The sequence below is a fragment of the Morus notabilis genome, unplaced genomic scaffold (assembly GCF_000414095.1).
Source record: "Morus notabilis unplaced genomic scaffold, ASM41409v2 Scaffold276, whole genome shotgun sequence".
Lineage (NCBI taxonomy): Eukaryota > Viridiplantae > Streptophyta > Magnoliopsida > Rosales > Moraceae > Morus > Morus notabilis.
In genome coordinates, this window is record NW_010361626.1 from 730304 (window position 1) to 756653 (window position 26350).

Here is a 26350-nt window from a genome sequence, read left to right on the forward strand (position 1 = left end):
CTTTTAGACTGTAAAATTTTATACTTGTGCTTGTTGGTATACTAATAGAGTTAGGAATCTGCAAAATGATAACTTCAGATTAGAGAATCCGGAACATTCAACTATGTAATTGGCACTCTTATCACCTCCCAAACCCCCTACTTTGACATTATTAAAACGAATCTATGATCATAGTTCTTAACACATAAAGAAAATCTAGTCTTTTAAATGGAGCTAATTTAATAATGCCCCCAAACATCTCCAACAAAATGGATCAGCTAGCCCCAAAGTTTAAATAGAAACAAATTACATTTCTCTGAATCTATAATTTGGAAGACCTCTGCCATCTCTGGTAATGAGGTCAAAAATAAAACCGTGGTCGATGTAAGAATTTACGGCGGATCGTGTCCTTCAAGTTGCATTTGCTTCCTTCTACCACATCGTAATTAGTCATTGGTACGGTCGGTATATACGTAATCTATACTTTTAAATTGTTTCTTTTTTTCAGATTTCTATTTTTTAAAAAATTTAAATGTTTTCAACATATTTAAAAAATAATTTTTATTTAGACTTAATTTTAAAGCAAATTAATTAAAAGGGTATAAAAGACATTTTATGTTTGATTCATAGTACTAAGAAATTTTTTTTACATATAAATATGGTTCAATATTATAAAAAAAAAAAAAAAAGGTAAGGTACCTACGGTATACCAGAGGGTACCCTAACATGACTTTATCCCACTCAAAGTTTCCAACTTCCAACCTAATTTCACTCTAGAAAGTTTGACAGAAATTTTTTTCTAGGGAGAGTGAGAGAGATGCAAAACAAAATAAATTTATGCCTTGTTCATTTTGCTGATTCGAGTTTAGAATTCAAATTTTGCTACAGTAAAAAGCTCTCAGAAACAGTCACATCTAATTGCTACAGTAAAAAATACTCACATAAAATCACATCTTAACTCGAATTAAAAATTCGAATCAGCGAACTAGTGAGAGAGAGAGAAGGTTTAGCTGAACTTTTTCTAGCTAGAGTGAGAGATGCAAAACAAACAAAACACGACAACCAAAACTTATCTTGTGATAACTTCTCGTGGCACACTTGACACTTTACATGCAGTGATGAATCCATGATTTTTGGTCAGGGGAGGCTAATGACTACGATAAAAATTTAAGAAAAGTAAATAATTATCAAGGCTATTAAAGATCTATTTCTTGGCGTGTTAAAGAAAATTTTCATTCAATTATTGATCTCTTATTTGATTGTATAGTCGATTTTCACAATATTCATACTAGAAAAATATCTCTTGCGTTTTCTTTTATCATTTTTAACTAGAAAGATATATTAGGAAGTTAATTGTCATGTTTCCTGAGGTTGTTTTAGTTTCTTATTATACTACTTTACTTTCTGTGTATGCTCATCAATACTTTTGATCCTAACTAGAACTGCTCGCTAAAACATAACACTACTCACAACAAATGAATTCACAAAAATCTAGTCAAGAAATTTAGAGAAGAAAATAAATAGATTTACTCTTATAAACAATTGAGGCCATTATATGGGTGTGAGATCTTGTTATGTTCTAGGAAATATTAGTTCGATTTTGGTTTAAACTTTAAAAAGTAACAGTGTTTCAATTTTTCAAGAAAGAAAACTGTTTTTTTTTTTTTTTTTTTTTTGTAATTTTTTAGGGGGTTATATTTAAATATAGTATAAAACATGTGTGTAATATACAAATAACAAAAAGTTGAGGGGGCCGCTTAATTATATTATAATATTGAAGGGTAATTTGGGTAAAAAAATTAAAAAAAAAACTTAAAATGGCCATTCCTCCTATATGAAAAAGGAACCATGATTTATCTAAAATTGGTGAATGACCATTCTTTTTGAATGATCATTCATTTCTTATAAATCTAACTAAATATCAAACTAGAATTTCATTTCATTCTATTCTATTCCTTTCTACCTAACCAAACAAAACGTAGCTTCGTCCCTGTTTATATGAAAATCATTTGTTTATTATTTTCATGCTAGCTACGACTTCTTTTTCGTAATCCTTTGATCACTAATACGTCATCATATAGTCTACTCTACGGTGTCGTATCATTTATTAAAAAGTCATCCCCACATAAATCTATACAATCTAATCTAATCTTGCAAGATTGGAATGCGAAGATTGTTACTTCGCGTGCAGTTCTTGTTTATGCTGACAAACGTGTGTAGTCATGCTTCGGTGCTTGCCCCCTTCTAAACGAGTCACGGATTTAACTTCTATACATGTCTTGAAGTAACATTGTCTCGTTGCTTGAAAAGATAAAAAAGCAACCTCAAATTATGGGTATTAGGTAGAATTCATCCCGATAATTTGCTAACTTGAAAGGTTATGAACGCGTTTAGAACTCGTTCTAAAATTATTTTATGTTTTGTATGAAAATGAAAATGAAAATGAAAATATTTTCAATTTCAGACAAAAATCATTTTTAAAAATGTGTTTAGTAGTTTTATCAAGAAATTATTTTCAGTGTAAAAAAACTCATTAATGTCTCTCTTTCTCTCTCTCTGCTCGCTCGAGAGATGAGAAAACGAAAATAAAAAATGAAAAACGACTAAAAGTCATTTTTTCATTTCTATCTCATTTTACACTAAATTAAAAAATCATTTTCATTTCCGTTTTTTGTCTTTATTATGCTAAACGCCGTTTTGAAAACGTTTTCATTTTTTCTTTCTCAAAAAACGTAAAAATAAAAACGGGATCAATTCTAAACACGGCCTATTGGTTTGATTTGTACATGTGTTATGATGTTTTCTAATTATTAGTGTCATACAATTAAATGGGAGAAATTGAGTTACCATTTGATACCATGTTAAATGGGTATTAGGCAGAATTCATCTAAAAAAAATAGCTTAAAGAGAGAGGTTGTTCAAACCACTTATAACATCCCAACAGTCCTCCCTCACGCCAAGAGTGCATGACCGGGGTCCATAATATTCCAATTCCACATTTAACTCTAATAACATGTACAAGCTTAAGAACCAAATTGAGAGAAATGGGGGTTAGGGTTTCTTATTAAATTGCATAATGAAATACGTCCGAACATAAAGTTATATAAATAAATGAGAAGACAATTTTGCCTTTACTGAAGTCGAAGACACATAATAAAACAAAAGGCGTGTTTGGTATTATTTTTAAAATAATTTTATTTTTAGTATAAAAATAAAAATAAAAATATTTTAAAAATTATTTTAGAACCGATTCTGAAAGTACGTTTCGTTAATTTTTTAAAGAGTTGTTTTGAATATAATAAAAAATAAAATCATATTTAGTTATAATTATTAATTAATATTATAATAATATTATTAGTAAGTATGAAAAAATAAAAATTAAAAAGTAAAAATATCTTTCAACTTTCTTACTGATTTTTATTTTATTTTCATTTTTTAAATATTTAATAAACAAAACGTCGTTTTTACGTTCAATTTCATTTTTTTTCTCATCGAAAAACGTAAAAAAGTTTTTGGAAACAACCCCAAACGCGCTGAAAAGTGTAATATTTTCGTAAAAAAGTTTTTGGAAACAACCCCAAATGCGCTGAAAAGCTAAATATTATTTAACACGATTAACATTGCACATTACACGAGGGACAGCCTCACTTGACTAATTAATCAGTAATAGTCTTTAATTTGACCTAAAGAAGTATCTTATCCAATTAAATTATATTAGATTGAGGTGGAGATAAAAGTGGTGTTAATTTATAGGCCCTGAGTCAACAACACACAGCTGATCCATTAGAACCCACCAAATTATTCATGATTAAGATGGGACCCATGGCCCGATTAATCTCCACACCCACTTTAGCAGGGTTTTTTTTTCCACTTGCAAAATTGGTTTATAAAAGAGACAAAAAAAAAAAAAATGATAAGCACTCCTTGGAGAACAAATAGAGAAACTCAAAAGAAATAAAGATAATGAAGATTTTGAAATTATCATGCACTATTTTATTATTTATTGTGCTTCTCCATCCAGATTCACTTGCAGATTCGGCCTCAACTCTAGAAAGCTTCATCCAATGTGTCTCACTCAATTCTGATCTTTCAGTACTCCCAATCTCAAGCACAATCTTCTTCTCCAGAAACAGTTCTCTGTTTACTTCTGTCCTAGAATCTTCCGCTCAAAACCTAAGGTACTTGGTTCCTTCAGCTCCAAAACCCGAGTTTATCTTCACACCCCTGAGCGATTCCCATGTCCAAGCCTCTGTCATTTGCTCAAAACAGCTCAAAATACATCTGAGAGTCCGGAGTGGAGGCCACGACTATGAGGGTCTCTCCTACGTATCGAAAATCGAAACATCTTTCTTTATACTCGACCTCGCCAATCTCCGATCGGTCGACGTTGATCAAATCAACAACAACACTGCTTGGATTCAGGCCGGCGCAACTATCGGAGAAGTTTACTACAGGATTGCTCAGAAAAGCAAAGTCCATGGCTACCCTGCCGGCCTTTGCACCACTTTAGGCATTGGTGGGCACATAACCGGAGGAGCGTATGGCTCCATGATGAGAAAATACGGTCTCGGTGCTGACAACGTTCTCGATGCTCTAATTGTCGATGTCAACGGCGAAATACTTGATAGAAAAGCCATGGGAGAAGATCTGTTTTGGGCGATCAGAGGCGGCGGAGGAGCAAGCTTTGGAATCATCCTCTGGTGGAAGATAAAACTCGTGCCAGTTCCCGAAACCGTGACGGTTTTTACGGTTAGTAAGACGTTGGAGCAGGGAGCTACAAAGCTACTTCATAGATGGCAACAAGTTGTGGACAAGCTTGATGAGGATCTCTTCATTAGAGTTCTCATACAGCCAGAAAGTGTGGGAAAAAACAAGACGAAGAGAACTATTTCGACAGCTTACCAAGCGCTCTTTCTTGGGGATACTGAGAGACTCCTTCAAGTTATGCGCAAGAGCTTTCCTGAATTGGGTTTGACAAGAAGAGATTGCGCCCAAATGAGCTGGATCCAGTCCGTTATTTACATCGCGGGATATCCAAGCGGGACGCCAAATGAAGTCTTGCTTCAAGGGAAAACTTCATCAAAAGTCTCTTTCAAGGCGAAATCGGATTTTGTGAGGAACCCCATTCCGGAGACGGCTCTCGAGGGGATTTGGAAGAGGTTTTTGGAAGAAGAAAATCCTATCACAATTTGGACACCATATGGAGGGATGATGAGCAAGATTGCGGAATCCGAAATCCCTTTTCCTCACAGAAAAGGAACAATCTTCATGATCCAGTACCTAACTGCTTGGGTTGATGGAGATAAAAGCACAACAAAGCACGTGAACTGGATTCAGAAGCTTTATGATTACACCGCTCCTTACGTCTCTAGGTCTCCTAGAGAAGCGTACGTGAACTATAGAGATCTTGATCTTGGTACAAACAGAAGGAACAGCACTGGTTTTATAGAGGCACTTGCGTGGGGTTATAAGTATTTTAAGGGCAACTTCAACAGACTTGTGAAGGTGAAGACCAAAGTTGATCCTAGTAACTTCTTTAGGCATGAACAGAGTATTCCTCCACTTTCACGCGCACATTATAAGAAGTTTAGTGAAATAGAAGGTACTAATGATCCCCTCAAGGGATAGTTAATTATGATGGATTATTGATCTTTGCTTCTATTTATGGATTTGGATATTATCCCTGTCTTATGTTTATATGATATGTCGTTTTGCTAAGTTAACCACAATGAAGAAGAGAAAATGCTACTTGCATTTCTCATATGATCTTTAGCATTGTGGAATGTGAGGAAGGATAATCAATAAAAGAGAAATTTAGCATATCCCAACTAGTTTGGCAATTAGTAAGTGTTCACCCGCAAGCGTACGGGGTCAAGTTTTGATAATATAGGGTGATTGAGTATCGCTTCTACAGGAATTGAGTGTTAAATTATCACTAAGTACCGTGATTATTGTAACTTAATTTTATCTAGACAACTGAACTAAATGAAATAAAATAGAACTTAAACGGATATAAATACAAAAATAAGATAAAAAATGAAAACTTCTATACACAAGTGTACTAAGGACTTGACTTCACCTTATCATTCCTATGTTCATTCTATCAAGCTAATGATGGCCAGTTCCAATTAATTCATTCATCAAGGGACCTAATTGAACCTCGCTACCTCTCCCAAGCGTCAAACGAAGTAATATTTATGAATACCCAGATCAATATTCTTATCTAACCCGTTTACCCATACACTCATAAGTTTAGCTCATAAATTAGAACTCAAATGTCAATCGCCTCCTGGCCTCACAACAATCGAAATCTTAGTTGATAATTAAGGTCTTGATCACCTTCCGGTCTCACAATATTCTAGACTCTCAACGAGATTATCTAAGTGTTGTTCTCTTCTTGGACTCACAACAACCGAGACTATGTTTCCCAATTTCGGGCTATGAAATCAATCTCTCCCAAGCATCAAAATCACAATCTAAAATTATCTAACTCATTGACCACATAAATTATAAACATTAAACATAGAGAAACATAAATAAATTAAGATGAAATTTAACTAACAATTGACAAGATAATCAAAACAGGTTCAAATAAAGCTACAACAAGCCCTATAATATGAAGTCTGGCTCAGCATATAGGAATCCATAACCAAAATCACAAATTTAAGAACATAAACTAAAATACTACAAAGAAAAGGGAGAAAGAAGAAAAACTACTTGTGGGGATGAGCTTTAAGTATTCAAATCTTCAAAAATCTCTCCCAAGCATTCTTCAAGAATCTACAACTCTAAACTTTTCTCTCTAGGAATTTTTGTGTCTCTCATCATCTCCAAGTTGGGAACTAGGGTTTCTCTTACTTAAGTATGCCCAAAATTAGAGAATAACTTCATCTAAACTCATCTAAGGGTCAAAAATGGCCATCCAAAATGATCAAGGGCCAAAAAATGGCCCAAAGGCACGTTTCAATACAGTAGGGGACGCAGTCGCACGCCTGGTGGGCGCAGCCGTACAGCGCCTGGCTTGCTGCCAGGGGGCGCGGGCGCGCTGCAGGCCCGCGTACCAGCCCCTGCCAAGGTTGCTCTTGGGCAATAAAAATAAGGAATAACATTCAAGAAAGCGTGATCATTTTCCTATTTTAAATACCCTTTCTCATTGACGCCGAAGTTTATTGAACTTTTTCTTCTCAAAGTCTGGCAAATTATTTATCAACATATCAAGGTCTATGAATTTGTCCCAAAAACCCGAGACCACAATTTAACGTATCTTTCTGAAAACTCGGCGAATTGTTTATTTGATTGTCTGTTTCAAAGCTTCCAACAACACGAGGATCTGTTTTGTTATTGTTTTCAATATTTGCACAATGTTGTGTTTGGGAAAAAACACACCACTATATTTACGGAGCAGAAAAATTAACTAAAACAAAAAATAATAGAAAAATAGAGAAGATAAATATTTAAGTGTTTCGGAAAAATTTTCTACATACACGGAAAAGGAAGAAAAATTTTACTAACAGTTTTAGAATTACACACTTAATAAACTTTAGCTCTTTCTTTCTCTATCCAAAACCCCTTGCACCCTTTGCATATCTTCGTCCTTACTTTTTTCTCTTAAGCACTATTTCTCTTAGCACACATAAACTTTTACACAAAACATTTACTTATAAACTATTAATAAACTATAAAATAACTTTTTTCCCAAAAATTAAAAACAATAACTTATCTAAAAACACAAAATAGTAACTTTTTCAAAATCAATTTGAGTCACTTACCTAACATGTATTGTCTTGTAACTTTTACACATCATACTAATGCATATACAATCTAATGTTATAATTGATGTGCTAATTGTAAATTTAACATTTGAGTACAAAAAATATTCTCTAATGCAATGCTATTTGTTGTGTTAAATTTTCTATATGCTATACTTTGTGTCAAACTTCCCACCAAATATAGCATATGAAAAATTTGACATTTAATTGTTATTGATTGAAATGTTTATTTTTTTAAAAACAAAACAATTTTCAAAGCTTAATGATTATAAGAAAAAGTAGATTTAGCATCTCAAATAGCATTATGCATTAGAGTAAAAATGAAAATAACATATTATATCACACTTTTTAATGTTAAATATAAAATTAATATTAACATTTACATTGGAGATGATCTAAAAAGAAAAAATAAATAAATTCTAGTTGTACCAAAATTTTTGTGTCATTTTACACTTCCTGCTAACTATTCTCTGGATCCAATGGATTGATTGACCAATGAACGTGGAAATAAAGTGTACTTAGTTTACCATTCGGCCAATGTTGAGTATACCTCCACCCTAATTATATAATCAAATATACGGCAACAAAACAATCAAATATGTTATGCACATGGACGAAGGAATGTGAAAAAGTAAATTTAAAGAGAGGAAAAACAAAAAACAAAAAAACAAAAAATAAATAAGTTGATTAGTCCACGCTAATACTTTAAGTAAAGGAGCTCCACTTCATTCTAAGGCAGCCGCATTCCCATTCAGACCTTCCATCCTCGCGGCTGGGAAGTGTTTGTTTCCGGGCTCGTTGGTGCGATCGCAGGCGGTGGTAGGAGGCCAGCTTACTGTTATAACCTGTCGGGCTACTCTTTTGATCGGTGTTCTAAAAATAAATATCCGATGAACACCTGTCGTAAGCTCATAATTGCAAAGATACTTAGGAACGAGTTGATAATGATAGTACAATTTTCTGTAAATGTTGCACGCAATAAAAAAAAAAAAGCAAAATTAATTAATTAATTTTTATGAGACAAAACACGGTAGAATTTTTAAATTTAAATTTTCATATGAGAAAATATTGTAGTAAAACTTCAAATTGAGGTTTGAATCTCTCTACTAAACAAGTCCTTAATTATATATTGAAGTTAAAAAGTCATAACAGTTGGAAAATACATGAAAAATTGAGCTAAACCTGCTTGTAGAAAGGCAAAGAGAGCAACAACAAAAAAACAGAGAGAGAGAGAGAGAAATCTAAATATTGTTAGGGATTTTTTTTCTTTTTATTTGAAAAATAATATTCGATTCATATGACAGATAGGAAGTATTAATATTATCACAAGGAATTGTAAAAACAAACAATAATAAAATAGAAGTGCAAACTATTATATAGTTACTAGATTACAAAATGCTTTATTTGACTGACATGCTAATTATCATAAAGTCATTGATCTTATCGGATGAAGACAATAATGCATCGTGTCACGCTAATTATGCGACTCGGGTCATCATCCAAAACGATTTCCACGTGATAGTTGGTTCACAAGATTAACAATCCAATAATTAGTTAACAATCCAATAATTAGAGGCCAGTTACAAGGCTGGCTTGGAATTAACCAAGGATAAAGTTAAGTGAAAGCAATTAGTAACACCACTTTTTTTTATTGTTTATTTTTTTTTATATGGTTGGTAAAAAGTCTATTTGCAAAAAGCAATTAATATTCAATATTAATTAGGCGTTAATTAGGAAACAACATATTGAGATTTTTATTTATTTTATCGATTTGAGTTTTTAATTTTAATTTTATTACTGTTAAAAATTCTCATAAAAAGTCACATTTAATTTTTTTACTATAATAAAAAATTTTCACATAAAATTATATCTTAACTCAAATTAAAAATTTTAAGGCCCGTTCACTTCACCGATTCGAGTTTAGAATTCGAGTTTTGCTATAGTAAAAAGCTCTCAGAAATAGTCACATCTAACTTTTTTACTACAGTAAAAAATTCTTACATAAAGTCACATCTCAACTCGAATTAAAAACTCAAATCAGTGAACTAAACGGGCCATAAATATGTGAACTAAATGAGCCATGAATGTGCGTAGAAAACCAATCCCTTTTTAGCGGCTGTCGTGTTGCACGATTTCCTCAACGTTTGTTATACATTAAGGCATCGTTTATTTCACCGATTCGAGTTTTAAGTTTTTACAATAAAAAATTTTCAAAAAAAAATCACATCTAATTTTTTTATTATAATAAAAAAATTTTAAAAAATATCACATCTTAATTCGAATTAAAAATTTAAATACGCGAAGTCAGTTTTCTTTTATTGTTCAGGCACGTCTTGTCGTTGAAATTTTGTACTTCTCGGATGTTCTATTCTAGTCCTACTACAATAAATGGACTCGCATTAATCGTTTTGTTCAACACGCTTGCTATTTTTCTCCCGCATTTGAGCGTCCCAAATGTCTCCAACTTGCTCACTGATCTCTGTACTGGTTGGTATATTAAGTTTACGCTGACGGTTGAGTGGATAAATAAAGTAAAGTAATTATTAGCTTTTTCAGGAAGTACTATTCGAGTCGTGTGCCCAATGGACCGTAAGACGCGTTTAAATGCTATAAACGAGAATAAAAGGGTGATAAAATCTTAAAATGTAAGTTGGTATTTTAAATGAGTAAGGGCGGTTTCTTCCGTATCTTATTTTAAATTAAGATGTATTTAGGTATGATTTAAATGAAAATTTTAATTTAAGTTTGTATTTAAATGTGTATATTTAAGTTATAGTTTGAATTGTGAATCTATTTAAATTTCTATTTGGATGGGTTAAAATTTGAATTTATATTTTGATAGTATTTTAATAAAAATTTAATAATGACAGAAAATTTTAATATGGTATATACGTGGAGTATTGTGTCTCTTCGTTGTGAATGAATAGAAAAAAGAATAATCTCAATCAGAATTAAAACAAAAAAGTTATTATATTTTTAAAAATAGAGAAAATGTTGTTAATTACCTTGAGTTTGAGTTTAAAAACTTGAGTTGAAATGGGAGTTTGAACTCAGATTTTAGCCCCAAACTCAAGTGCAAACTTAAGGGGTTGTTCTTTTGGAACAAAACTAAAAAAAAATTTAAACTCGAGTTATAACTTTATTTAAGTTCATATTCTTTTGTAAAACTCAAGTTTGAATTTGAGTTTGAACTCGAGTTTAGGGCTAAACTCGAGTTCATAAATTCGAACTCAAGTTAATGAACAGTGTTTTTTTATTTTTAAAAATGTCATAACTTTTTCGTTTTAATTTCGATTGAGATGATTTTTTTTCTATGCATTCACAACGAAAAGACGAATAAAACCCCACTCATATACCCCATTAAAATTTTTCATCATCATTGAGTTTTTATTAAAATACTATATAAATACAAATTTAAGTTTTGACTCAACCAAACACAAACTCAAAAAGATTCTCAATTCAAATCATAACTCAAATATGCACATCTAAACACAAACTCAAGTTATAACTCAAACTCAACTCAAGATCATTATTCAAGTCACCCTAACTCAAAAATATAAAAGAACATAAACTTGAATAAAGTTATAATTTGAGGTTTTTTTTTTTTTTAGAGTTAAGGTGAAAAAAACACACCCTTAAGGGGGCGTTTGGTATGAGGTAATCATATGGGTGAGAATGGGAATCTTTCAGATTCTCATATTTCGTACAATTATTAGACTTTTTTAAAACCCAGGAAAGTGAAGCCCATGGGTTTCACATTACCACATTTTGGGGTAATCCTAAACCCACCTAATAGGGTGTTATTCAAATTCCCGAGAATCTCAAAATCATGGAAATCTCATAATAAAGATTTTTTTTTAATTCACAATATTCCCATGCACAACCAAACACAGTAATGTGATATTCTTAGGAATTTGAAAAAGATTCATGTATGAAACCAAACACAATAATATATTATTCTTAGGAATTATATTACCCTGCATCACTTTCTCGAAAATATGATTCCTATTGATTCCTTCATACTAAACGCCCCCTAAGAGATAATACATTCTCCATTTTGAACTCTTTTATAGACGCTATCTCATTCTTTACGAAGTGGTGTTTATTTGAGATAACTGAAGTGACACATATGACATATCAAAAGAACAAGATAGAACTTGTAAAAGAGTTTGTATTTGCATTGAGATGTATAGATCCAAATCCATGATCAATTCAGAAACTGGAGAATTTACTAGATCGGTTTCTGGACTTATACACAAACACGCCTTTTCTTTTTAATTTTTTTTTTGAAATTCTTTTCATATACAGATCCTTTTCTTTTTAATTTTTTTCCGAAATTCTTTTCATATACAGATAACACAAGCTCCATTATACTTAGGAAATTAAAACACGCGTAAATAATATTATTGATGAGACTTTTTTCTTTTTTTTTTGGTAAGAGAATGTTGGTGAGACTTGTCCCTACTAGTGTCCCTTGTAAATTAAAGACAAGGTTAACCAATATTCGCTTTATTTATTACATTATTATCAAAACTAGGAGACCATTGAAGATGCCAAAATTGGTCGTAAGGTATACAAGTCCAAAAGTTTGTTAGTTTTTTTATATGTTTGGTAATTATTCCTTGCAGCTTTTATATATAGATAAAAAAAAACCTCAACATGCACTATTAAGTATACTGGCTCCGTTCATTTCACCGATTCGAGTTTTGTTACAGTAAAAAATTTTCAGAAATAATCACATCTAACTTTTTTATTACGGTGAACACTCTCACATAAAGTCATATCTCAACTCGAATTAAAAATTTGAACCAGTTAACTAAACAACTATGTAGATAAATTCCGTCCCAAATATACAGCTAACTAAACAACTATGTAGATAAATTATATATATGTGCGTGTGTAATACACACACCCACTCCATCGAGTGTCATCTTACATAAGCCATAACGTGTTTTGACAATATTAAATCAAGCTAGGAATAAAAACTTTCCACTTATCAAGTAACAAGAAAAGTAAATAGTGTTTTCCCAAACTAGCTAGTAGCCGTAGTTAATTCAAAATAAGGTCTAATATTTTTTTTTTATAAAAAAATACACTTTCGCATAGATTGCCCCCATTCATAGGGGTGGAAATTAACTATGAATCAAGATTATTTGGAAAATTAAAGCCACGCGCGTTCACAAACAAGAACCTTCTTCCGTCAAATGTAACAAAGAGAGAGTAACGTTTGGTAAGAGGATTCATATTATGATTTAAATCATGGTTCATGATTTGTTAGAGTGTTTTCTCTCACAAAAAATACATGTAAATCGAAAATGATTCTAATATCATGATTCTAATCGATGACAGTGTTTTCTCTCACAAAAAATAGACGTAAATCGAAAATAATTTTAATATCATAATTATAATCCATGACAGTGTTTTCTTTTATAAAAAATACACATAAACATTTGGAGGCTTAAATGTAGCACAGAACTACCCACCAAAAATAATGGGATATCGATGGAACCATATTATATAACGCGACATAATTTCAAACAAAGCATATGCCAGCGAGGAGGTAGTTAAATAAGTTTGAATTTTTTGACGTTTGTGGCGAATATGCAATTTATAAAAGTTGAAAATGAAATGTGGTTGTGGACTTTGAGTTTCGTTGGCCATGGAATCAACTCGATCAACTCATAGCGCTGATTCAGCGTTTGGCCAAGGGGGATATAAATAAAAGGTTTATTCTGGCGCATTAATCGGCAGGATTCTATGCGATTATTTCTTTTGAACAATCAAAATTTACACAACCATATTGGACTTGGACCCATTGACCTAAATGGGCGCCAAGAATCAACAACATTGGTGAATGTATGTGACCCACGTTAATTAAATAAATCAAGTTAATTGCCCTCCTTTAAAATCTAGGCCTCTAATGGAATTACAGAGTTTCTACGGTAGGACTAAAAAAAAATAAACTATCGATAATTTTTTACCTTTTAATTGTCAAAATTTGTATCAAAAATTATTTATTTTGAATACTTTTTATACCTAATGTGATTTTGATCAGACTCAATAATCAGAAATTAATACTATCCATAAATAGATTTACAGGAGAAAGTCTCATAGAATTAAAGGAGATAGATATAAGCTTCGCAAAACCAGCTGGTCGTGAATTTATTATGTTAAGATATTTGATCAATTGAGAGCATGAGGGAAAAGTAGGAACTATTTTCCAACATATACAGCTTACACTGTTTGATGTGAGGCTTTAAGGCCATCTTTCTGGGTCCATATCTAATTGTGAAAGTTTTTCAAAGAAGATGGTCAATATGAAAATGCACAAAATAAAGAGAAAATTAGGGAATTGCCCCCTTGACCCGTGTGTAAATTTATATAATATACGGAAATAGTAGAAAATAGGCCAATATGAAAGCTTAAGAAAGTATATAGGTCAATTTTTAGTTATAGAAATTAATAGACCATAACTTGTCAAGTTATAGTTCATAACCAGATAAGTTATTGACAAACTAGTCAAGTTATGGTTCATAGCCAGACAAATTATGGACAAAAACCGTAAATTATAGACAATAACTTGTCAAGTTATGGTTCATAACCAGGTAAGTTATGGACAAAAATAGTAATTTGGCCTATTTATTAACTTATGTAAATTATTGACCTATTAATTTTAATTCATCTCAAGTCTTAGCCTATTTCCCTCTTTCTTCCGTTTATATATGTCCTCTTAGAAAAAACCGTCCTAATATATAAAGGGAGAAAGTGAGTCCAAAAATATTTATGCTTTCATAAATAGTATAGATCTTCTTATTCAGTACTTCTTAAGGCATTCCTCTAGGTTTTCCTGAAATAAAAATAGCTTCACATGTTAATAATTAAAAGCTCATGCAATATTTTAAAAAGCGTATTTTGATGGCTATATATATGTTAGCTAACGCCTCACAAGACACCTCGAAAGGCGCAAGAAGTGTGTCCATAATTGTTTTTTCTTTTTTGAAATTTTTTTTTTAAAGAAAGGTTCAACTAAAATAAAGAGAACATTAACAATAAAAAAAATGTCAAAAATTTTAATATGCTATTTATTCCACTAAAGACATTCTATACATGTTGTGGTGAAGTTTTTTTTTTTTTTTTTGCTGAATAGATATGACGTCTTTAACAACATGTTATTATTGTTAACATATTATTAAGAAGTTAACATCAATTATTATAATTACTATAGTATTAGATAAACAAATATTACATAAACAAACTGATAAACGTAGGTTGTAATAATATATATCTTTTTAACATTTTGTGATTAAATATATTTGTAAAATAGTAATTAATTAGTAAATACTATCGGCATTTGAAGTCAAAATCGGGAGGGGAATGGAATTGCAAATCTCATTCATTAATTCTAAATTTTTTTGATGCACACCAATCCCATTTACACTTTAAAAAACAAGGAATTAACTCCCATTTTCGCAACTTTTATTCTCCACTCATAAGAAGTACATGTGTGATGGGAAAGAGCCAGTTTATATCCAACTCAACTAATTTTTTCTTAAGTATGCACATATATATATATATATATATATATATGCAATTAATTATACCCTTATGCACATAACCCTCACTAAAATATCTAATTTTCATTATTTAACTTTCATTATTGTTATTTTTTAATTATTAGCCTTCACTGACAAAAGTTTCTGAGTCCGACACCGTGTGTGTGCATTAGTCTTTTCTATTTATACCTCTCAAAGTAAAAAACTACACTCATCTTTTGTAGATTCATCGGTTTAAATTAAATTTTTTTTTTATTATTAGTATGACTGCTTTATTTAAGTTTTTATATTATTTTAATTTTTATTGGCATTGTAAGAGATATAATTTCATTTTATTAAAACGTCTTGAGACTTTTGCCTTACTACGAGGGGAAAATGCCTCAAATCTCGATTGGGATTTTTAGTTTATTTTTATATCAGAAAATTGTTGATCTTATTCTTAGAATGCATGAGTCTTGATTACTATATCCTTTTGACTAATATAGTTATTGACTAAAAAAGATATTAATTAAAAATAGTAAAAATTCAGAGTCATGCATTTTAAGAGATATTTATCTCATTTTCTCTTATTTTCATTTTTCTAGATTGAGCCTTAGCTTAAGAAAAATTTATGTATAGTATTTATCTCCACTCTAAGAATGTCACTAATGAATAAAAACTCGTTTTTTGGGTAGGCCATGTCTTGTTTGCAAAATATGGGCACAACAATAATCTCTCTTCTAGACCCATCAAATCCTTTTCAAAGCTTAAGGTGCCTTTTTAAAATTGAATGAAAGTGGATCAATTAACCCGTGCTTAAGGAAACAGTTGATACTTTCACCAAATATTGAACGTGACAAATGTCTAAGAAAAGAGAGAAACTAACTACCAAATGAGGGTATTATCAACTTTATTAGCACAATTTGATACTGACACTGCATGTAATTATGGTGCCACGACAGTCACTTTCTATGGTGACAAACCCGGTTATTGTTTGGTGAATATACAGTGCCACGACAGTCACTTTCTATGTTGCAAATAATTTAACTATGCTTGTAAGTGCACAAGTCGTATAAGTAATAAAATAGTCCGAAGACCGATATCGTCTCACGAGGATTGATATTAAGAATGTAAGCTAACTATTGTGAATATCATATCTTAACTTTATCTAAGCGATCAAATTTGAATGTGATAAACTCAAAAAAAAACTAAAATAAATGAAAACTAAATCAAAAGGAAAGATAACAGTAATGAATAACACGCATTAAAATTAAAATGGGAAATCAATATAATGAAAATGCTAGGGTCTTGACTTCACTCTATTGCGATTATGTTTCTCCGTAGTAATGTGCCTAACCTAACTCAACGTTCTCAAGAATCTAGAGTGATGTGTATCCTTATACCTTCTCTCGAGTGCTGCATAAAGAATGTGTAGGTGATATCAAGTCTATATCTCTATACAACTATTCACCACTGCCTTCATTAAGTTCCACTCTAGAAACAATTCCTGGAATTCTACTTCTCAATTTCACAACCTAAAATTGTTTCGGTTACCTATGCAATGTTTCCTCTCGACCTCACACCAACCTAAGTTGTTCTACCTGTTTCTTGATTGCTTGAACGTTCCCCTCTCGAGTATTAATCCTCACAATCTAAATTTGCCCAATTCAAAATCTCATAAAGCATAGCAATATGTAAATCATAGATTTGGCAGCAACAATTCAAAATAGAACACGAAAGAAACGAAGAGCTTTAATTAAATGCACATTAAAACATCGAAACAATAATCACAAATAGAGATTCATCTAAACCTTAACAATTAAGAAAATTAGCCACACATCATGTAGTTCACAGTCTCAAAATAATATTCAAAATCTAGAAAAATACAAGAAGAAAGAGAAGAAAGAACGCTTAAAATTCTTGAAGAACTGCTCCAATTTCAAATCCTCTCTGATTTAGTTTTTCTTCTTTTGCAAACCCTTTTTCTCCCCTTTTCTCAGTTTTTAGTCTCCCCTTTTATATCCCACGTCCATCACGCCTCCCAAGAAGCCAAGTCTAACTGTCCATAAAAATATGCGCCCACAACCTAGGGCAAAACGAGTGTTTTTAATAAAATTGGGAGGTGACATATTGCCTAGAAACAGGTGACATATCGCGGCTCTCGCTGTTATCTGTGCACCAGACTAGGGCAGGCGGCATATTGCCTCTAATCAGGCGACATATCGCCTGGAGGCAGCGACATATCTCCGCAAAGGAAGCGACATGTTGCAGCTCTCGCTGTTCCTTCGTACAAGTTTGCTCGATTTTGCTTCTTTTCGAGCCGCATCGCCATTTGAAGGCGCCGTATCGCCTCGTTCTCTGTCTTTTTGATCCAAAATGCCTCAAAACTCAGCAATTTCACCCATTCCTACACACTCAAGGGAAAATCATCAAATCCACATAACAACTTGAGAAAAAACACGCCGAAACTAGCTAAAGGAGTAACGAATGAGTGCATAAATTACGCACTCATCATGTGACAAACCCGGTTATTGTTTGGTGAATCTACAGTGCAATATATATTATATGGTCTACTGCATATTATAACGCTTTCCGATCATCTAAAATCCGCAGTATAATTATTCCAATTTATTCACGTTTTAGTTAGAGTCTATTTGGCTCTTAGTTTTGAATTTGTATGGTTTAAAACCTTTATTGTTTGAATTCAGAATTATAAACCTATAGTTGAAAATCTTTATAGTTTGAACTGAAAATTATAAACCTATACGATTTAAACTATAATATGATTTATAGTTTGAACATAAAATTATAAACCTATACGATTTAAACTATAATATGATCTCACGTTTGAAAGTGTAAAGTCTGAACAGAAAATAAAACATACCGTCAGAAAACTAGCGTGTTTGAATAGTGTGAGAAATATAAAGAAACTTGTACAAATGGTAAAGGAAAGAGGCCGACCCACGTTAAGTTCAACGAGTTCCACTATCTATATTCTAACGTATCCACCATGCACGGTCGGTTTTATATATATGCTGATCTTTCTCTTTTATTCTATCTTCTTTATTTTTTTTAATTAATTATTGGGGCAGGTTTAATTCGCAGGATATTATAATATTGCACGTTTATCATTAAAGAAGTCTATTATCGAAGAAGAGATCTCTTTGATAAAGTACTTTGTTTCTCTCTCGACTGAAGTACTTCAGCGTAAAAGAAGGAAAAATTTGCTTTTCATCCTTTACCTTATGATGACAGGTTGTTGTAATTGTAATATGACATACAAATGAATAAATAAATAAAACAGAGCAAGGTTGTTTATGATCTTCTAATTAATTTGTGTTAAATGTTTTACTAGGTTTCTACGTACAGAAAGTTTTGAATTAGTAGTTTTAATTATGTACATGATAGAACAAGTAATGGTGGAGGATTTCATATATAATCTTTGCCTCCGACTGAGATTTCGTTTCTTTTTTTAAAAAAATATTTGTGTGAATTTGTTGGTTTTGTATAACCTATTATTCATTGAATTCAATGAGTAAATAATGTAGTGTTTCGACTGGGAACACATTTAATGAGAACGTACGCCATCATTTAGGGTAATCAGTTTCTCTCAATACGATAATATTTGATCAAATAATGGAGTTTCACGATTGGTTTTACTATCTGAAAGATATATAAGAACTCACGAAAGGATTTATAATTTTTCTCTTTTCATTTAAAGTGCCACCACAACCCAAAAAAAAGAAAAAATGAAAAGAAAAGGAGACGAATTATCTCCATGGGGTGAAAATCACAATAAAGGGAATAAGTTCTAATTATAATAATATCTTTTTATATTGCCTTTTCTACTACATATGTAAAAGTATGAATTAAAAGATTACTTGAAATGTATCTTTGCCTACGAATTTTACTATATTGTTCGCAGAAGATAACTTGAAATGTATCTCTCCCTACTCACTGTATTGTCGGTGGCTTATTCCAGAATTCATAATTACTTCACTGCAATATTAGCATCGTCTTCACTTCTTTTCCTTCCACATTTATTTATATATACATATATATATATATATATATATATATATCTGCTATATAGTGCTAGCTAGGTTGTGGAACCTTTTCAACTACGCGCTCTATTTTAGAAATGTTGGATCCTACAATTATTATGACCTTCCTACCGATACCCTACTAACTGCATGCATGTATTTAAATGTTAGAATTAGTTAAAATAACGTTAAGAGTATACTTTTTTCTTGTAATTCTCATTTTTTTTATATCATGAAAACAAATAAAAACCAAGCAATTAGATCAATACAAAGATTTCGAAATGTATTTATATTAATACCCACAAATATAGCCAATCCCTTGCCTCCTATTAGTAGGAGGGAAAAAGAAGAAAATTACAGAAGTTGTAACATCTAATTATATGTAATTACAAGTTCATTAAAGAAAAACAAACTGCCAAAAACTTCCCACTTTACTTTGATATGATTATAAATAAGAAAGTTATTATTATTATTTTTTTGATTAAGTAGATTGGATCACGTATATATGTAAGATAAGGATTGGAAGGAAATTAAAAACTGATCAAAGTGGTGTATAGGGCATTTAAAATCACGGTACGAGACATAAAGAGATAACAACTCACCAACTTCATTATATTGATTAGACAAAAACCCATGACCCCATATGATCTCGATTCTCAACAGACTTCACAAATGACGTTTGCATTAGCTCAACTCCACGTTGAGAGACCAAGCCATTACCTTCCTCTTCTCCACATATAAAACGACACAATCACACAACAACTTGCTTCAGCGCACAAATTAAGAGGAGGAAAAAAAAAACTCAAACTGAAACACAAAATATGGCGCTCTCAATTAAAATATCACCCATATTATTAGTCCTATTACTCTCTCTTGTTTTTCTTTCATCATCAGCTTCGGCTTCAACTCTAGAGGACTTTATCGAATGCGTTTCACAAAATTCTGACGTCTCTGTCCCAATCTCCACAGCCTTTGTCACTCCAAACACTTCATCTTTCACCCCTCTCTTGCAATCCTCTGCTCAAAATCTCAGATATTTAGTCCCTTCAGCTCCAAAACCGGAATTCATCTTCACTCCATTGCATGACTCCCACGTCCAGGCCTCCGTCATCTGCTCCAAGAAGCTCGGAATCCATCTCCGAGTGCGAAGTGGAGGCCACGACTACGAGGGCCTCTCGTACGTCTCCCAAATCGAAACGCCCTTTATTGTTGTAGACCTCGGGCGTCTCCGAACGATCGACGCCAATATTGAGAACAACACAGCGTGGGTTCAGGCGGGAGCGACAATCGGAGAAGTTTACTACCGAATCTCTGAGAAGAGCAGAGTTCATGGCTTCCCAGCAGGGCTTTGCACGAGTTTAGGCGTCGGTGGGCACATAACTGGCGGAGCTTACGGCTCTCTGATGAGAAAATACGGCCTTGGTGTTGACAACGTTGTCGACGCGAAAATCGTCGACGTTAACGGGAGAATTCTCGACAGAGAAGCCATGGGGGAAGATCTGTTTTGGGCGATCCGAGGTGGCGGAGGAGCAAGTTTTGGGGTAATCCTTTGGTGGAAGATCAAACTCGTTCCAGTTCCGGAAACCGTGACGGTTTTCACCGTCGCGAAAACGTTGGAACAAGGCGCGACGAAGGTGCTCTACAAGTGGCAACAAGTAGTGGACAAGCTTGACGAAGATCTCTTCATTAGAGCCATTATTCAACCGGCGAGCAAAGGCAAGAACTCAACTGAGAGAACTATTGTCACGGCTTTCCAAGCCCTGTTTCTCGGAGACTCCACAAGACTTGTCCAAGTGATGGAAAATAGTTTTCCTGAACTGGGTTTAACCAAAAAAGACTGCCTAGAAATGAGTTGGATTCAGTCTGTTCTCTACATAGCCAGCTTTCCTAGCGGAACCCCGCCGGAAGTTCTTCTGAAAGGAAAATCCACTTTCAAGAACTACTTCAAAGCGAAATCGGATTTCGTCAAGGAGCCGATTCCAGAAACCGCGCTTGAAGGGCTTTGGAAGAGGTTTTTGGAAGAGGACTCTCCATTGACGCTTTGGACACCTTATGGTGGAATGATGAGCAAGATTTTGGAGTCGGAAACTCCATTCCCGCACCGGAACGGCACCGTTTTCATGATCCAGTGGCTGTCTTTGTGGCTTGATGGTGAAAATGACACCGCAAAGCACATGGATTGGGTTAGGACGCTTTACAATTACATGGCTCCGTATGTTTCAAAGTTTCCAAGAGAATCGTATGTGAATTATAGAGATCTTGATTTGGGGAAGAACAAAAATAACAAGAGTACGAGTTTTATTGAGGCTAGTGCCTGGGGAAATAAGTATTTTAAGGATAACTTTGACAGATTGGTGAGTGTGAAGAGCAAAGTTGATCCTGATAATTTCTTCAGGCATGAACAGAGCATTCCTCTGCTTCCGAGCTCAGCTAGATGATTTAGAATCAAACTTTGATCGGTTTAATTGAAGCTAATTTAGAGGAATATCTGTTATGTGGAGCTGATCGGATTTGCCATGTTAACTAGTAGAATAAGTGAAAGAGAAAACTGTCTTTTTGTGTTCTTCTTTCCAGTGTTGTAGAATAATTGATGTAATATGGTTTGTTCTCTAATTATTAAAAAAAAAAAAAGTTGTTTCTAATTATTAAAGAAAAATAGTTTGTTGTCTATTATATATTTTTATGTAAAAAAAGATGTTATTTCTGTATCTCTTTTTTTTTTTTTTCTGACAAGGGCGCGGAGAGTTTTGCTATCTTGAGTTGGTGGATTTTGCAGCATTTCAACAAATGAGATTAGAGAAATGTGGTCGCATTCAATGTTAGTGTTAAAATCACACAGCGTATAAATTTTGTCCTAATTTTTTATAAAAAAAAAAAATGTTGCTGTTGGTTATACGTAATTAGATAAGTTGGGGTAATTCTCTTCGGTAGGACCAAAAATTGGGATAATACTTGTCGAAGTAATGGCTTTTGGCTGTATGAAATGTTTGTAACTCACAAGAGAACTAATGCTACAACATTTTTTATAACAATCAACGTTAAAGATAAACTGTCATTTTATGCTTTTTTGTATTAAAATGAAAACAAAAACGTTTTCCATCTGAGACAGAAATTATTTTTAAAAATGCGTTTAATAGTTTTATCAAGAGATTGTTTTCAGTATAAAAAAATTCATTAATGTCTCTCTCTGCTCGAGAGAGGAGAAAATAAAAATAAAAAATGAAAAATGACTAAAAATCGTTTTTCATTTCTCTCATATTTTACACTAAACTAAAAAATCGTTTTCATTTCTTTTTTTTATCTTTAATTGTGTCAAATGTCATTTTAAAATCGTTTTCATTTTTTTTCTTTGAAAAATGTGAAAAATAAAAATAAGAATAATTCCGAACACAGCTTTACTATTCATTGTCTTTGTCTTTTTTTTTCTCTTTAAAGAAGAGTATCTATATCTATAATCTATAACATATATAAAAAGCTCAATCCATTTACTATTCATTTTCTCACAATTCATTCAAACTATTAATTAATTTATTTTGTCTTTTTGTGCCCTCTTTCCCCCTCTCTCTCTCTTAAAAATAATTTAATGCAAATTTATGAATAGTCCAAATATCAAGAACAAAAATAGTAAATTTCACCGAACATAGAGGTGTAAATATGGGCCGGGCCAAACGAGCTGGAACGTTACTCGCGTATTTGCTCCGAAGATCCAAGTCGGGTAGCCTTAGGTTTTTGGCTCATGGCCCGACCCATATAGCATTTTTTTTTTTTTTTTTTTTTATTTCTATTTTTAAGAAAGGGGACCACCTTCTGCCAAGATGGGTTACAATTATTCTTCCGTTGGTGGCCCAACCCATATAGCCTCCTGTGCATGCATCATGATTCATGAGCCGGTCCAGCACCTGTACATACACACCTAACTCAGCCTAACACCAACATAAAAATGTTAGAGAGCATTTAAACAAGAAAATATGCGTGTAGGTTGAATACGTAATAATTCTTGAAGTATAGTAGTATACATATATAAACAAGTTTTTAATAGTTACATTTCTATCGATAGTTATTATCAAATATAAAAATTCGATGATATGGCGTGATAAGAATTCAATCTCATTAATTGTTGTAAATTTTTTTAGCTAATTATGTAATTTATTATAACCATCGGATTAATATCTTACAGTTAAAATAATAATACCCAGTAATAAATAAATATTAAAGTAACCATTAAAATTACACCCGTATATATATATATATATATATAATTTTGGAGATCATTTCCTTGAAACAAAATTTAAACTTTTGATCAGGTTGCAAAAGTCGATTCTCCAGGGGTTAAAGGTGGCAACTAAAAGACCGGTTTATTGCCAAAAACTCTGAATGAATAAATTGTTGATAGAATTCCAAAATAAACTTAACATAAAGTGTCCTGATTATAGAAGCCAAAATCTAAGCTCAAAGCAAATATGATTTGAAAGTGAATCTAATTCTTTTTTTTTTTTTTTGAGGAAAAAACGAATCTAATTCTTAATTTTAAAACAAATTTAGTTATTCCTCTTTTCAAAAAGAAAAACAAATTTAATTAAGTTAAGAAAATCCTAAATCAAAAATTATAATGGTCCTAATTTAGTTGACAAAACTATAATCTTAATAATATGGTTTTAAAAAAAAATGGGAACGAAAAATGGATGAAAAAATGGTTCGGAAGGCCGAATCGTGTAAATTGGAGTTTTGACTTATTTAAGTGGATTGAGTCAAAATTTGTTGACCAAAAGTCGGCTAAAACGTCACCTTCGAAAAATTAGTCAAGAATGGTCAAAGTTGACTAAGTTGATCAACTATCTGAAAAACGCTAGATAAAACGCACACCGGACAGGAAATTAAGCTGAATCAAAATAGGATAATTATTAAGTGATCAATAGTTGAGATTAAAAGTAACAAAAGAATGGAAGGATGAGATTTTGACAAATGGAAAGTGAGGTGAAGAAGGATGGCCGGCCAAATGCTTAAAGGCTCCAATATATTTTAGCTTATCTCATTACATCAGAACGTAAATTTCTCTTTCTGAACAAAATAATCATGAATTTCACGGTTCAGCTGTCCAAAGCCTCTTTATAGTCTATACGCTGGACAAAGGCCAAGAATGACTTGAAGGATTTGTGCTTGATCTCAAGGCTACTTCAGGATCAGCATGGCTCAGTGAATTATGTGAGAAATTGGAAAAGTTTTCATGATTAATGAGCCATGGTAAGAATTTTCTCAATCTAATAAGAGGGTTTAGAGTTTTGAAACTTCATAGGAATGATCAAAAATCAACAGAACATGTTTTCATCGAAATTGTTATGCTGGTCGCTGGCGTCAGACATTGGAGTACCAACTAGATTACTACTAGTAATTTGCCAGATTATGATGAAGGAATCAACAATTATTGGCCCGGTCCTACCCGTCGCTGGAGTAATCTGGCAGATTACCTCTGATAAATACCATATTATAATGCCTTTTTAGTCATATCATAGGTCATCTCTGAGGATATTCACGAGCATCGGCCACCTAATAAGAAAAGAAAAGAAAAGAAAAAACTGACCACCGTGCTACATAGTTTTAATCACAACCAAAATAAATCATCGGATCACTAATAAGAGTTTTTCCAACCCAGTTTTCACTACGTTGTGTCAGCAGCTTACATCAATGTCATATACAAGATCAACAATCACACAAAAGATATATGTAATCCATACTGGTTGATTTTCTACCATATAACCTCCACAAAAAAAAAAAAAAGACAAATTATAATAACAAATTATATCTAACATAAATAAAAAATGATATAATAACATAAAAATAAAATGTAATTAAAAAAGATTTAACCTAACACAAAAACACACACCATAAATTACCAAGCATACAAATTTTTGGTTGTCTGCTCGGCCAAACCGTCGGTCACTGTTCTGACGCGGGTACGTACGGTGAAAACCAACATTCCAAAGACAAGGGCAATCTCCACCCTTGGGTAGGCCGAGTAATAAAATTTGTGGATGGATGACTCTTGTCCACAGACGTGTCACTGCAAAATGCTAATTATTGAGTTCTGGTAGGAGATTATTTTTAGACTATTTTAAAAAGCATAAAGGATAAAATGTGGCATTTTGAAGATACACATAAATATTCTAGACATTTCATAATAAGAAGGATAAAAGTAATGATTTAAGTAAATATATAGGGTGTTTTAGGTATTTCCCGATGACAAAGTGTGGGGTACCATAAGTTCCGGTGCATTTTAGTGTATTGTATTTGTATATTTCTTTGAGGGATCAGAAAAATGAAACTATTGATAGTTTTTTTTTTAATTATTAGATATGTATTAGAAACTGTTAATTTTATGTACTTTTTAATTTTATTTTATTTTAAATAGATATAATGATCAAAAATTGATTCTAATTAAATATAATGATCAAAAAATTGATTACGGGTCGTCTCTATGTTTATTGGTTTCTTTAAAAATAGAGCTACTTTTAAAGAAAACACTCAGGTCTCGTTTATTTTACCGATTCGAGTTTAAAATTCAAATTTTGTTACAGTAAAAAAATTCTCATAAATAATCACATCTGATTTTTTTATTACAATAAAGAATTCTCACATAAAATTACATTTAAATTCGAATTAAAAACTCAAATCAACGAATTAAACATGCCCTCATTATCCTTCTGCGTTAGCGAGTGTGTTTTGGATGAAGTTAATCCTTCAAATATAGGCGTGTGCAGAGTGTATCTACAATTTTTTTTTTTGGTAGTTTGAGTTTCAGTATATCAAACCGACAACAAAGTAACCATACGTGGTTTTACCCCTTCAAGTATTGACCACATGTTTCACACGCATGTTAATAGAATTTGATATGTAGTCCCACGTGTTATCCATCATTTTCCTGCACGATTTGTGCAGATCTCTCCTTGATTTTATAAGACATATCTTGGAGATATGTTCCCTTGTTTTTCATATTTTATGCATATATAAATTTACATGTATTTGATGAAAA

General features: G+C 32.3%; 2 protein-coding genes across 2 annotated transcripts; both read left to right on the forward strand.

Moving 5' to 3' along the window:
* Positions 1–3849: 3849 nt before the first annotated feature.
* LOC21408651 (berberine bridge enzyme-like 15) lies at positions 3850–5844 on the forward strand. Its single transcript, XM_010100234.2, has one exon. It carries the CDS (start codon positions 3943–3945, stop codon positions 5605–5607), a length of 1665 nt encoding a protein of 554 aa, XP_010098536.1. The 5' UTR covers positions 3850–3942; the 3' UTR covers positions 5608–5844.
* Positions 5845–20065: 14221 nt separating this feature from the next.
* On the forward strand, positions 20066–21967 carry LOC21408652 (berberine bridge enzyme-like 13). Its single transcript, XM_010100235.2, has one exon. It carries the CDS (start codon positions 20145–20147, stop codon positions 21759–21761), a length of 1617 nt encoding a protein of 538 aa, XP_010098537.1. The 5' UTR covers positions 20066–20144; the 3' UTR covers positions 21762–21967.
* The last annotated feature ends 4383 nt before the right edge of the window (positions 21968–26350 follow it).

What these genes read in the sequence shown, in the direction of transcription:
- LOC21408651 (XM_010100234.2), top strand. Translation starts at nt 3,943, where the DNA reads ATGAAGATTTTGAAATTATCATGCACTATTTTATTATTTATTGTGCTT.
- LOC21408652 (XM_010100235.2), top strand. Translation starts at nt 20,145, where the DNA reads ATGGCGCTCTCAATTAAAATATCACCCATATTATTAGTCCTATTACTC.